This window comes from Lipotes vexillifer, unplaced genomic scaffold, assembly GCF_000442215.2.
Source record: "Lipotes vexillifer unplaced genomic scaffold, Lipotes_vexillifer_v1.1 scaffold1330, whole genome shotgun sequence".
NCBI lineage: Eukaryota > Metazoa > Chordata > Mammalia > Artiodactyla > Lipotidae > Lipotes > Lipotes vexillifer.
In genome coordinates this window covers 208,645-223,993 of record NW_006787533.1, presented here as the reverse complement: position 1 = coordinate 223,993, position 15,349 = coordinate 208,645, and the positions used below count along the sequence as shown (strand labels likewise).

Genomic DNA, 15,349 nt, shown 5'->3' with positions numbered 1-15,349 from the left:
TTTAGCATCTATCTTTCTTTGTTTCAAGATTCATATTAAAAGATGACTTCAAGAGGAGCAAAACTGGAGTTAGCCTGTACTCAGAGCTTTAGCCCTGCCCTGGCAGCTTTGAGATCCTAGTCAGACAGGTCACATCATAATAATGCAGAAACCCAAGACATTTAGCAACATGAGAAATGAGAAACAGCTCAAGAAAACCCAATGAAGATCCAAACTAAGAATGACATATTTCCCAATGATCAAATCTAAGTCTGGTACACTGAGACATATTACCTCTCTTAGGGTAGAATACCTTTGACGACATTAAGTAACATTGTGAGTGAGGGCATCTACAAGTGAGGCAGAAGAAATATTGAAAGTTAGGCTCAAAGATTGCGTATAAAGAATAACTTTGAGAAGTAACAAAAGTGTGTAATTTACCCTATGCTGTTCACATAGCAGACAGCACTAATCAATAACAGCAGTCTTTTATTGAAGTACTGGGGCCTTACCTCCACAGTCTTTCTCAACAGCAAGGCCCTACCAATTGATCTGAGTTGGCATGAGAGAAAACCTATTTACCATATAGCCTATAAAAGAAAAGAGCTCTGTGATGAGAATCATAAGGACTTGCTTCTCCTTTGGGTCCTAACCATTAACCAGCTAGGAAGTCACTTCATAACCCTAGGCCTCATCACCCTTATCAGTACAATTTGGAAATAGGAGTGGACTGTCTCTAAGTTTCCTTTGTGTGTCCTAGCCCTAGATATTTGTAATCTTAAGCAATGAAAAGTATCTATGAATGACTGAAAAAAACATGACTATCACATAGTTCTAAGAAATGAAGTTACTCATTGATGTTATAAAACATCACTGTTATTTTTTTCCTCCTCACAGAGCTGCTGATACTAATTATAAGATCCTTTGTCCAATGATTAAAAAGGAAAAAAAAAACTTTAAGAAATTAAACGAAGAATTTATTTCTGTGACTGAAAATGCCAATACATACCATATAGTTGTCTCTATATGGTGTAGACACACACGTAGTTAATAGAAGGTATTCCTATCTGTTGAGATTAGGCCCTGGGGTGTCTGATTCTCCATTTCGTGGATCACACCAATACCTTTGCTCAAAATGGTGTATGACTATGTTCATTTGCAAGTATTTGGATCCACAGCAATGGTTTTTTACTCACACTGCTTCACTGTTGACCCCACCCCCTACTTGTTTTACTGCCAGATAAAACATCTAACAATAATCTACTTATAAGCTATAGTACAGGGCTTTGACTATGACAACTCAAGTAAAATGGCAGATATCAATGGAATGAACATGAATATCAGTGTTCTTTCTCAAGTTGTAATTAACTGATACAACTGGTTAGTTTGGCAATATTTCTGCTTTGGCAAAACAAGCATGGTTAGTTTCTTGTGGTTACCCTTTTACAATAAATTCTCACATCAGAGAACTTTCAAGCTTTCTGTTTTGCCAAACTTGCTTCCTTCCTGGTTTAGACTTCTAATAATTTTCATGTGCTCCTTCTGCTGAATCCCGAGGGTGGACTCCTGACCTCCTTGCTGGAGGTACGAAGGATGCCAGGGTTATAGCGACTGCTCTGCGGCTCCCCAAAGCTCCTCCTCCCCGGAACGTGACAGTTCTTCAGCTGCCAAGGTTGGGAAGCAGGACAGGGGACACTCCTGGGGTGCAACTCCTGAGGGGAGGAAGCCGAATTCTGGGGTCTAAAGAGGCCACGCAGGGGACCTGCGCGCGGTGCCGAGCTGGGACCCTTTTGGCCGTCCCATGGCTGCGCAACCTGACCCCTGTCCGGCGCGGGCCGCTGTCCACAGTGGGAGGTGCTGAAAGCAAGGAGAGGACGCGGGGGCGGCGAGGCGGACAGCTTCTCCGAGCGCCTCCGTCCTCGCTCCTCGGTTCCTCCAGCCCTCCCCTCCTCCCGCAGCCATGTTCCACGCGCGGGGAGGGGCTGGGGAAGGGGAGAGGGACGGGGGATCAGGGCGGAGAGCGTCTGCTCTGCCTCAGGGAAGGAGGGGATGAGAGTTGGGGAGAGCAGCGGGAGGAAGCGGCCGCGGCTAGCGAGGAGCCAGCGCTGGGTCCTGCGGTGGAACTCCCAGGAGCCACCATCATGGTGAAGAGGAAGAGCTCCGAGGGCCAAGAGCAAGACAGCGGTCGCGGCATCCCCTTGCCCATCCAGACCTTCCTGTGGCGGCAAACCAGGTGAGGGGCGCAGAGGGCGCACCGTGGGCCGCCCTGGGCTGGGAGCGCTCCTGGGGCCGCCTGGGTCGTCGTCGTTGCCGCTGCCGCTGCTGCCGAGGCCGCGCCACAGCCTGCAGCTCCCTCTCTGGGGCTGGAAATCGAGCCTTCTGCACCCGCGTAAAAACACGCATTAAAAAAATATTTCAGTGAAGTTTGACGGCAAGCAGGTTGGCAGCTGTGGAATAAATATATACATTATTTAGGGGGTGAGAGGGCAGAGAGCCTAGGGAGAGGGGGCGGGGAATTAGGGAAGGTAATAATGACTGGTTGTGCTCCTGTGTCCAATTCCCCCTCCATCTCCTGCTGTAATTCCAGCCCGGTGACCTGTTGTTTTTCCAGCTCCTGTTTGTTGAATGTCTGCTATGCCCACTTGTTAACCATTTTTGCTCGGATTCAGCTAGTGTAATCTTCCTGGTTAAAGCCTCTGAGAAGAATCATTTTTGATAAGAAATTTTTTTTTTCTTGGAAAAACCTGAAACCTATTTCCATAAACAGGAAACAAGGTTTCCATGATTATTATTATTATTAATTATTATTATTTTAGAGATTTATCAGTTAAGAAATTAGATTCTGAAAATCATATGCCACAAGCTGTGTTCAGTTTTTGAAATGACGGTACACATGAGTAATGCAACGCTTCTGACCATTGGTGATTTAGAATCCGATTAGGTAAAAAGTCTTCAGAATAAGGCTGGATACAGAAAACGTAGAAATCCACAGCTTTTTCATATCTGTAATCACACATATAAAAGCAAATGTCGTCAGCTGTTTAATACCCGCTCTTTAACAAGCCATAGGGAGCCGTGAAATTTGTTTCATAGCACTATGTCTTATTCGTTGAAAATATGTCATAAGGATGCTCTAATAATGATTTTCCTCACGTTTAAAACAATTATTTCTATTAATTTTTCAGTGCATTTTTGAGGCCTAAACTGGGGAAGCAATATGAAGCCTCTTGTGTGGTATGTGATATTCACCATTTAATGACTGTTTGCATATACCGTGTGGTAATTTGAAAGAAAATTTAAATTGTACTGTATATATTAATTCACTCAGCAAATATTATTGAGTACCTACTATGTGCCAGGCACAGTTCTCGATGGTGAGATAGAGCAATAATCAAAACAAATATAGAGTTTGCATTCTACTGGGAGGGGGATAGGCCACTCATAAATGAGTAAAATACATAGCCAGCCAGGTGGTGATATGCGCTATGGAGAAAAATTAAGCAAGAAAGGGCATTAAGGAGCACTAGGGAGAGGTTTCATGTTAGAAGTAGCGGATAGATAAGGTTTGCCTGCTAATGTGACCCTTGGACAAAGATTTGAAGGAAGGGAGGGAGAAATAGCTGAGGGCAGAGCAGAGGGAAAGCAAGTCTAAAGGCCCTAAGTGGGGAGGGGTAGAGCAGTAGAAGAGAGTGTGGAAAGATAACAGAATGAGGACAAGTATAATAAATCAAATCCTTAATCAACAAAATCAAAACGGTTATATAGTGGAAGCTCATAAAATGAGAGCCTATGACCTACTCAAAGTAATATGCAATTCTGAACTTTTATGTTTCCATTTTTTGTGCAAGTCTGAAATGGATGATATGAAATAATTATGAAAATAATGCTATTAATATTTATGCAAAGTACAGTGCACTTGTCCTGAGATTCTAAGGGAATCCCATGACTTACAGATTGTCTTTTTACAAATTGAGAAGACACAAAAACGTGAAGCAAAATTAAAATGGGCTTTTCGAAGACTTCATTAAAACTTGGAGCTCACATAAAGGTCTTTACATTGCATATATTATAACCTAAAAGTGGAAACCTACCCATTTGGATATTGCCATGATATTTGCAAATGACTTGATAGATGATAAATGACCTTCTAGTAAGGAGCTCTGAAGTGTGTTAGGGCCACACACTATTATGGAAGCCAATTGGAAAGTCAGACACCTCTCCCCATACACACACATACGTGCACAGCCCATGCTCAAATAAGAATTTTTTGTTGTTGCATTTCATGCCCTTCAAAATTGTCACAGATATTTTTTTAAATCTAACTAACTTTTTAATAAGGACCTTTTAATGGGATTTGTTGTACTTAGCTCAAGTTAAAGTAATTTGACACCTGAAATCTCTGTGCCTTCCTCAAATCATGCTTACAGTTATACTAGCTTAAAATAACCCTGACTTTTCTCTGTTCTTGGCAAAGATATGTCTGACATTTTAATGTTGTCACACAATATCAAGTAAGTCCCATTCATAGATACAGATAGATAGATAGTGATGTAAGTGTAGAAAACAATTTCCAAGGTTTAAAATTACAAAAAGTTATATTAGTAACATTTAAGAAGAAAATGGCATTAAGTATCTAAAGCTTCCTGAGATTATAAAATATTATAACTCATCCTCTGAAAGTATATTCATCAAGACTGTATAAATTCTTTATAATCTTTTAATGTCTAACATACTCACCCTTTACTTAATGAATACTTAGATACCTGAGGGCTGAGGAATTTTAAAGTATTTGGATCTGCCTTTATCTGGTTTCTTTAAGAAAACCCCAAAGACTACATCTCTGAACTCCTTGCCAAACCTCAGAGTGCCTTTCATTATGAAGGTGAATGTATTTTCTTTTCTTGAATCAAAGGTAAATAGCTTTCTTTGGAGAATCTCTGTATTAAGCCATATTTTTTCTCAGATATCCTAATAATTCCAATAACACAGCTTGAGCACTTGGGACTGCTATTATGACCACTCGGGGAGAATACAGTTCTCTAGACCATTTGGGACATCCAGTAGCAAGCAGGTTCTGTTCATACAAGTCAAATGTTTATTAACTTTATTCTGATATTTGGTAGCTGCACTTTCTCCAACACCTTATAGTGATATCCTCCTCCACCTTCAAAGAGAAAAAACAACTCAGTAGGTCAACTTGTTCTGGGGCTTGGGGGTGGGGTGCTTCACTTGCTAAAAGTATCCCTGGCCAGGATAGAAGATTTAATAAACCACCAAAGCAAAAATGGCTTATTCCCTCCTCCCTCCCTCCTTTTTTCTTTCCCTCCTTTTCTCTCTTTATTCAACAGTTAGATGAACAATCTTTATGGTTCTAGGCATTCTGTAAGGAGTGTCCTGTGCCAGATCATTGCTAGGGACATGGAATAACTCAGAGACCCCAAAATCAGATCTCTTGAAACAGTTGGATCTTATTTAACACTTGTTGCCCATTCACGTAAATTCCGTACCTCAAGACACTTTCACAAAAGACATTTCACCTTGGTCTGCAGTTGTGATAGCTCCTTTCAATGACCCAGCATCATTTTATAAAATATTATGTTCAAAACCGTCATACAGCTAAATGTGTTATTGTACTGTTTTTGACAGGAGCTTATTTTGGTGGAAATAAAAATCATTTAATAATTCTAGCCATATACTTTGGATCAAAAACGTGAAAATGGGTAGACAATAGGAAATTATCACTGGCTCATTTCATGTCAACATATACAATGAAATGTGATGTGAGGGCACTCTAAAGAATTTAGTCTAGTGATACATATCGTTTTGGGTATACAGTACCGTGTTGTCTATTTTTTCACCCATCAGAATCTCTAATTTCTTATTTTACTTTTTTTTTTTTTTTCTGGTATCTACAGTCCTTTGAACGAGTGTTGGTAGAAAACAAGCTGCATGGCCTCTCTCCGGCCCTCTCTGAAGCCATCCAGAGCATTTCTAGATGGGAACTGGTACAAGCTGCTTTGCCTCATGTCCTGCACTGCACTGCAACCCTGCTGTCAAACAGAAACAAGCTAGGTTGGTGCTCCTACATTCCTTCTTCATGACATGCCATTTTCCTCACTCATGGTGACTCATAATAACACAATAACAACCTGTATAACTGACTATTTTTCCAGGCGCTGGGCACACATTCTCATTTAATTCTGACAAAATCTCCCTCACGTTGGTGTCATTGTTATCTCCATTTTACCAATGAGGGAACTAGCTCTTTTTGTTTTAACTTTTTAACTTTACAAGAATGTGTGAATGTATTCTCCTTTTAAACATTAGAATGTTAGAGAAGCTAAAGCCTCTCACTTGTTCAAGATGAGTTCTAATCGGAGTTGTCCCTTTGTCCTCCCAACGCCTAAAGCAACCACCTTCATGAATTTGTCATATTCCCCTCCAGATCTTTTCCCAACTTTGTGGTATTATGTGTATGTGTGCGTGCATGCACATACATATCATTTTTCTTGTTTAGATTATTTTGCAGTTTGCTTTTCCCACGTAGCATTATGTCCTAGCCATCTGCCCCAAGATTTTCTCCATCCAGTTCCTTCCCCTCATTTGGGTCTCTGCTCAAATGTTACCTTTATAGAGGGGTCTTTCCTAATCACACTGTCTAAAATAGAGTAGCTGTTATCCTCAAAGCCCCTACTCTTAACTACTATTCTGCTTATTTGGAAATATATGTGGGTATCTGACTGAAGAGATGTGATGCATGCAGTTTCTTTCCCTGTGTCAGCATATCATTCTGCAGGGATTGGAGCCAGTTAGAAAGTCCCAAAGCAAGAGTGAACCCTTTCAGCAGTGGCTGTAAGTGGTGTAGAGAAATGCTAGTTTCTCCCAGGAAATCAAGCCACAGAACAAAGCAAGGATGTTCTTCCCACACCCAAGGTTGACACCCATTGTTCTGGTCACAGAGTTTGCCTTAACCTAGCTGTGTTGTTGTCGTCCCATGCAGGCCACCAGGATAAACTGGGTGTCGCTGAGACAAAGCTCCTTCATACCCTGCACTGGATGCTCCTGGAGGCCCCCCAGGACTGCAACAGCGAGCATTTTGGGGGCACAGACCGAGGATCCAGCTGGGGTGGCAGCAGCAGTGCTTTCATCCACCAGGTTGAAAACCAGGGTTCTCCAGGGCAGCCTTGCCAAAACAACTCCAATGATGAAGAGGAAAACAACCGATGGAAGATCTTCCAGAACTCCATGGCTACTGTGGAGCTCTTTGTGTTTCTGTTTGCTCCTCTGGTACACAGAATCAAGGTAAGCAGAAAGCTGGTGAGGGCTAAGGGGAACTAGAAGTCAGATGAGGGTTTGCTTCAAATGATATTTCTGTATTTGGCATCCATGTCTTTGTATGATCTTGTAGCAAGCCAAGACATGGAGAGCTTTGTTTTTATACTAAACTATTGAACGTTATTTCAAAACCACAATTGTCCTACTCAAAAGTCTTCAGTGGTTCTCCGTCTGCCCCAAGATAATACCCAATGTATGAAACATGGCATATAGAGTCAACTGTGATCTGGGTCTTGAATCCTGTCTTAACTGATGAACTGCCGATCCCTGCTGGCCACCTCATGATCCAGTTCTGGGAGCCCTGTGAACCATTCCCTGAATATGCCCTTGCTGTTTGCTCTGCCCTCCTTTCCTTCCTCTGTTCCTTTCATGGTTCTTCAGACTTCAACCTTAGTGTCATCATTTCCATGAAGCTTTTCCCCTGACCTTCCCCATGTAGGTTTAGTCACCATCTCCTTTGTATTTCTACAGCATGTTGTAGCTACTTCTGTTATAATGCAAGATCTGGAACAGAAGTTTTTACTGTGGACTTTTTGATATTCTGGTATACAATCTAAGAATTGCTTTTCAAAATACCTTTAAATGCATAAAGTACAAAACATAGTATTACATGGAAACAAATTATATTAAAATACAATTATATACACGTACCCCTTGGATCTGAAAGAGACAATATTATTTTAAATGATAGTGCTACCACTTTCTAGCTGTGTCATCTTGTTGATATTACTTAACCTCTTGGAACCTCCATTGCATAAAATCGTGGATATTCAAACACAGGGTGAATATATATGAAGACATAATGCATGGAAGTACGTAGGAAAAAAAATCAAGTACGTGGAAAGAGATCAAGAACTATTTGTTACTTCTGTGAATGAATAAATTACAATATTCCATCTAAGTGCTCTGATAAGAGATAAGAAGGAATTAATATGCTCAACTGTTCTTTAATAGAATATTAGGATCTTAATCTGATTGACTCTGTTCCATGGCTGGTAGGACTAGAATTGAAACTACCTGTAAATCCCCAAAATGCTTTGCATGCACTGGCCACATTGTCTATCAAAATTATCAAAAGATATTAAATGTTGTTAAATTAAATTGATGCTTTAAAAGCATTACACTTTCTATTTTTAAAAGTCTTTGATAAAGGTTACACTTAATGGAAAGCATTACTTTAACTGAGACGGTCCCCCTGACCTGTGGGATCTGCAGGATCTTTCTCGTGCCCCGCTACCTGGCCTCATCTCCCTCCATCTCACTGGCCTCTCTCTTGTTCGCTAAGTTGCAGGCTCACCAGAGACTTATCCTCAAACTCAACACATGTGTTTTTGCTTTCAGGCCTTTGCACTGGTTTTTCCTTCTATCTGAAACATTTACTGCCACCTTCCACCCTAGATTTTCACATGGCCATGTTCTTTTCATCAATTTACTCACAACTCAAATGTTACCAACTCAGATTATTTCCCTGGTTACTTTAGTGCCACTAGGACATGACTCGCCATTTTTTGTTGTTTCCTTCTTAGCACCTATCAGTACCTGAAATTATTTTATGTGTTTGTTTACATGTTTGTTGCCCATCAACCCCGCCAGAACAGAGGTTCTCCAGCAAAGGGACACTGCCTGTCCAGGTCACAACTCTATCTGATAGTGTCTAGAATAGTGTCTGGCATAAATGAGGCAATCAATAAATATGTAATGACTGTCACTAAATAAACCCAATTTATTATCAGAAGCTGATCCAGATGCTAAAAGTAGCAATTATACGTAGGTACATAGTCCCCAAAACAGAAAGGGCAAGGAAGAAAGCTCCTTAAAAAAAAAAAAAAAAAAAAGATAGCCTATAACATGTCTATTTGTAGAGAGAGATCCTCTGGATTAAAAAATATGGAAGGCGCTTCCCTGGTGGCTCAGTGGTTGAGAGTCCACCTGCCGATGCAGGGGACACGGGTTCGTGCCCCAGTTCGGGAAGATCCCACGTGCTGCGGAGCGGCTGGGCCCGTGAGCCGTGGCCGCTGAGCCTGCGCGTCTGGAGCCTGTGCTCCGCAACGGGAGAGGCCACAACAGTGAGAGGCCCGTGTACCGCAAAAATTAAAAAAGTGGAAGTATAGGAGTGGCTGGAATGGCTATAATTTTATTTGAAAACATGTTGAGAGTCCAAGATTTGGAAACAGGCCTGTGTTAGAATCCAGTACTTGCTGCTTCGTATTCTATGTAGGAAAGACATCGAGCAATTAACTTCTTTAAGCCTCAGTTTTCTCAAGTATAAATTGAACATAAGAATAATTTTATGGAGCATTGCGAGGATTAAACAAATTAAAGTGTTCAACCTGACACACAAAAAGGCATTAACAAATGGTAGTTTTTAGTGTTGGCATTTTATTGCTATTGACATATGAATTATTAGTAGAAGGGGAGCCAGATCTTCCTTCAGGGGAGACCGCACAGGTAGTGAGGAAAGCTGGCTCAACGTCCCCAAGTTTTACCTATGGCCTGGGATTGGAGTATTTATAAGGAAGTAAAACAATGCCTATGAAACACTGCATGGCAATTAATACATAGTATTGTAACAATTACTGTTGGCTATTATTACTAGCATTATTGTTTTATCATTTTATTATTGCTATGAGAGAAATATTGTTCTAGATGCCATAGGGAACAAAAAATATTAATGAGTCAATACATTTCACCACAGTGCTTTTTTCGTCTGAGCAAGGGCTTTGCTTCTATCATTGTAGTGAGGAATGAACAATCCCTTGATCAGGGTTTCTCAATCTTGGCACCATTGGCATTTGGGGCCAGATAATTCTTTGTCCTGTGCTTTGTATGATATTTACTGACATCTCTGGCTTCTACCCACTAGGTGCCAGTAGTACCTCCTTCCTCCGAAGTGTTACAACCACAAATGATTCTAGACATTGCCAGATGTCCTTAAGGGGTGGGGAGGGCTGAGAATTGCCCCTGATTGAGATCCACTGACCTAGATCTTTTATTTGCCTGCGAGTTATCAGGCCCTACCTTCCTTCTCCGCACTGTACCCATGTCAACTCCTCACCAGCACTTTTAATGGCCTTTTCTCCCTATTCTTCCTTTGCCTTTGTCCTTCAGAACTCCAGCCCCAGATCAAGACCGAAAGCCACCTTTTCTATCCCAGCCCCAGAGATCTGCATGCTCCTGGGGTAAAACCAGACAACAATCCAGCCTGTTGTTTCTACAAATTGTGGTCTCAAGCTCGGTGTGCTGCCCCACTTGTCAGTCCTTGTCTTGATTCCCTCGAGTCCCCACTTTGTGCTCACATAGACAATGTTTTATGTTGAGGCTCTTACAGGACATAGTATGCAGGAGGCATGAAGGGCTGAAATCCAGTCTAGGCATGAGCCCGTGCCTCCACTTCCACACCTCCTCAATCCCTTCCACTTGTTCTGCTTTCCTCTATTAGGTAACAGAAGTGTTCACATATCATTTCTCATTTTTACAAACACCCACAGGAAGGTGGATATCTTTGTTTTCATTTTACCAAAGAGGAAACTGAGGTCCAGGGAGGTAATAATCAAGCTCATTAAGTAACCGAGGTGGGATTCAAACCCAATTCCATCTGACTTTCTACAAAACTATACTGTTTCTTTTGTTTCTGTGCTGGAACTCTTCTCATCAAGGTCATGAACAACCTTGAGCTATGGAACCTAATATTAATTTTGCTGTCTTCATTTCACTAAAATTTGGCTGCATTTGAACTTACAATCCTTTCTTGAAGTTTTTTATTCCTTTGGTAGCACCACACTCTGCTAGTTCTCCTTGCATCCCTGGCTATTTCTGCTCTATCTCCTTTGAGAGCTCATCTTCTTTGCCTGCCCCTCTAACATTGTGGTTCCCCAGATGCAACCTAGACCCTTTGCACTTCTCACTTTGTCTTCTCTTTGGAGACCTCCTCTCCTGCTTCATTTACCATTTGTGTCCTAATAGGCTGAGGTCACCTAATTTTATATGTCTAAAGTAGTCTCCTTTCCTAACCTCTAGACCAACTTGTCAACTAGCTTCTCCAGATAGATAATCTAAGGGCATTTCAGATTTCCCCTGGAGTGAGCCATTGTCCTGATGTTCTGTATTTCAGGTGATGGACCCATTCATATAAACTCAAAACCTAGGCGCTTCCTTTGATTACTCCTTCATCCTTACCTACACATTCCACTAATCACAGAGTTCTACTCATTTTGTCTCTTAAATATTTCTCAAATTTACCTAATTTTCTTCATCCCTTTTATCCTCCTTAACCCAAGATTTAATCATCCATTGCTTGGGCCTCTTACTTGGGCCACTTTCTAACTGGATTTACAGTCTCCTGGCTTGTCTCATAAAATCCAACCTCAACACCAAAGTGATCTCTCTAAAATGCAGATGTAAACATATCACTAACATACTTAAAGTAAATTGTTGATTTCTCATTATACAGAGGATGAAACTCTAGCTCTCCAGTGTGGTAACTGGGACCTCCATGACCTGCGTGGTTACCTCTCCTGCCTATGAGCTCCGAATGCTTGGAGTCTCCCTAAGAACATAACATGCTTTGTTCCAGGCCTATTTCATGCGGATCATGTCACCTGGAATACCCTCCTACCCTACCCTTCTGCCTAGAAAATTCTTACTCATCATTTATGACTTCATTCAAGATCTATCCTCCCTCCTTCTCTATCTCTATAATATATTAGACATATTTTTAAATTATTTTTAGCTTCTTATTATCATTATCACTTTATCTGTCCATCTCTTCTACTAGATTCCAGATGGTTTGAGAATAGGAATTATGATTGTATCTTGGGTAGCTAATGTAGTGTCTGTGTTTTGTAGGCATTTAATTGATAGTTATTGAATGAATGTTTACTAATTAGCAAATAATCTAAGTGACCCATCCTTTTGTAAGACAGTGTATAATTCAATGCATTTTTATGCTTTTACTTTATAACTAGCTCAAATATTTTGCATGAAATCAATAATCTGAAAATTCTGTCAAATATATTATTAAATGATGAACATTTGTTACAACTAAGGAATCTACTTTAAGTGTGCTGCCAACATTTTCTTGATTTGACCCTAATCACTTATTCCTTCCATAAATATTTATTGAGTGCCTACTACATGCTAGGCACTGTTCAGAGTGCTGGAGAAACAGGGGATAAAACAAAATCCAAGCCCTCAAGGAGATTTTTCTAAAATTCGTATGTCTGAAGTAAACAACTTTAAAACAGAATTTAAAATAATAGTTTTTTAAGTAGATGTCTCTAAGCTACTAGTAAACACATTTAGAATTGCTTCATGTCATCGTGGAAACAGGCTTTCATTGCAAGCAACATTGTGGAAATGTTGATTCTTTGAATTTTTACACCTTCTGGTTTTTCTCAGAACCTTTCTAGACCACCCACCCCACAGCTGTTTGAATGATAGAGTACCTTCTCCAACTACAGAGTTTCTGTTCATGTGTGCATATGTGTATATATCACACTGGGTGACCCATGAAAGGGGATTCTATAAGAGGAATTAGTGACCCAGAGTTTATACATTCAGCCAACTTAAGAGGACTTACAAAGGAGCATATCAACATAAGAACTGGCCATCCGTTCTGCAGGTGTTCGGGTCTAAAGAATGATCAGATTTATTTGGTGTTATTTGGAGACTGTAACATATGCTCAATTAATCGACAATTATGTATTGATGTTCAATCAACAATTATGTATTGATGTTTAAGGAAAAATGCCCAGAAGGAGATCTCAACTTGTCTTCAAGAAATGTCCAGTCTAGGGCTTCCCTGGTGGCACAGTGGTTGAGAGTCTGCCTGCCGATGCAGGGGACACGGGTTCGTGCCCTAGTCTGGGAAGATCCCGCATGCCGCGGAGCGGCTAGGCCCGTGAGCCATGGCCGCTGAGCCTGCGCTTCCGGAGCCTGTGCTCCGCAACGGGAGAGGCCACAACAGTGAGAGGCCCGCGTAACGCGCCCCCAAAAAAAAAAAAAAAGAAAAGAAATATACAGTCTAGTTGGGGGTATATCAAACAAAATGAAATGATGACAGTAACTGTCACTGAGTGGATAGAGCAGAGGTTAAAGGCCAGGATGTCAGTTTAAGAGAGCCCACTTCCTGTTGCAGTGTCCATTGGAGTTTTCTTTGTGCCAAGATTACTTAGAAGAAATGTGGAAAAGGACCAATCTCTGAAACTAAGAAATTGTCAAAACCAGATCAATTGTGATTTAGCATATTCTGTGTTTCTGGAGACAAATCTGATATACTTTGCACATGGTTAATTCCCTGATTGCTGGATCTAATACCACATATGATACCATGCAGACTTCCCCATGTCCATTTCAAGGGAAAGGGGTTGCTTTCCCCTTAACTTCGGATCTATCTAGTTGTTTACTCAGTATATCTAGTTGAATGTCTAACAGGCCTCTCAAACTTAGCATGTCTAAAACTAGGCTCCTGATATCCCCAAACCTGTTCCTCCTTTATCTTGCCCATCTTTATCAGTGGCAAAGCCAAAAAATCTTTGACATCTCTTTTTCCTACACTCTACCTCTAGTCAGTTAGCAAATTCTATAAACTGTATCTTCAAAATGTATCCAGAATCTACAGCTTCTCATTTTGCCCTCTACTAATATCCTAGTCTAACGATCTTTCACCTAGTTGATAATAATAGCTCCCTGGTCTCTTTCCTCCCTTGCCCTTTCTCAAACTATTCTCAATAGCCTGAGTGATCCTCAAAACATACATCGAGTCATGTCATTCCACTATTCAAAACCCTCCAGTGACTCCTCGTGTTACTCAGTAATTGAAGTCCTTACTATGATGTATCAGGACCTATATTATTTCAAAAACGTCTCCAATCTTATTTTTTTCTACTCTTCTGTCATTCGCTTGATTCCAGGCCCGCAGTCTCTTGGCTGTTTCTTGACACACAAGATATACTTAGGACCTTTTTACTTGCTGATCCCTTTTCACAAAATGCTTTTTCTGGAAATATCTACTTGGCAGCTCCTTCATTTCATTCAGATCCTTATTCAAAAGTCACCTTCACAAGAAGGGCTTCCCTGGCCTTCCTGTCTAAAACATCAGCACCTTGTCTGACACTTCCCTTTCCCTGCTTTACTTCTCCTTTGCACTGGAGAGCAGGGATTTTTGTATGCTTTGTTCACTGTTGTATCCCAGAACCTAGAATAGGACCGGGTACACAGTAGGTGGTCTATAAATATTTGTAGAATGAAAGTGGCATGAATTTGACCAAATGCTTTTCCAATACTGACACTAGATGCTTTTCCATCATGGGTACTGCTGTGGTGCCAGGATCTTGGCCTAGCTTGCGGAAGAGTCCCCTCTTTACCAACGTGGAGATTTATTCAGGGATTTCATCTAGCCTTTCCGGTTGAAGCTTCCTTTGAGCTACATTGATTCACCATTTGCAGAATAATTTTTTTTCCCCTTTTTTTCAATGTTTTTACAGCTCTCCTCCTAGATCAGTGATTTTCAACCATAGCTACACATGAGAGTCACCAGGGGCAACTCAAGAAAACCTCGCAGCAATTCTAATTTAATTGGTCTGGTTAGGGGAGGAAGCTGGGCCTGGGCCTCCTAGGTTTTAAAAGCTCCCCAGGTGATTATAATATACAAGCCAGGTTGCAAATCACCACCCTGTGAATTCCTGGTTTCAGTTATGTTCATTAATCTGCAATCACTCTCTCTGCTTCCATCTCTACATTGTTTTGAGAGGCCGAGTTGTTGAAAATGTAACCTCAGAATGTCATACATCTGTACTTATACAATTGCGTTTTAAACATCTCAGCCACTCAAAATGATGTAATGATGAAGCAGAGAATGTACTCCCTGGAAGAGACCTTCAGTTGTAGATAACCGAATGAGTATGGGTTGTAAAGTAAGTACAATTCAGCAAGTACCTATCATGCACCCAATTCCTAATGCTGTATTTAGCATTGTGATGATGACAGGGGCTGTGACTACATTGCTGCCCTCAGGGAATTAAAGATTGTTGAGAAG

At 41.0% G+C, this 15,349-nt stretch overlaps 1 protein-coding gene across 1 annotated transcript in view; it reads left to right on the top strand.

Annotated features, from left to right (window-relative positions):
- Positions 1–2,049: 2,049 nt before the first annotated feature.
- The window catches only part of LOC103072412 (protein unc-80 homolog), a gene marked incomplete at its 3' end in the record, with an annotated part of 220,293 nt that continues 206,993 nt past the window's right edge, over positions 2,050–15,349 (top strand). Inside the window, exons 1-4 of the mRNA XM_007460228.1 lie at positions 2,050–2,212; positions 3,165–3,213; positions 5,895–6,051; positions 6,980–7,281. Of these exons, the coding sequence (XP_007460290.1) occupies positions 2,121–2,212; positions 3,165–3,213; positions 5,895–6,051; positions 6,980–7,281 (600 nt within the window). The remainder of the gene's footprint in view (positions 2,213–3,164; positions 3,214–5,894; positions 6,052–6,979; positions 7,282–15,349) is intronic.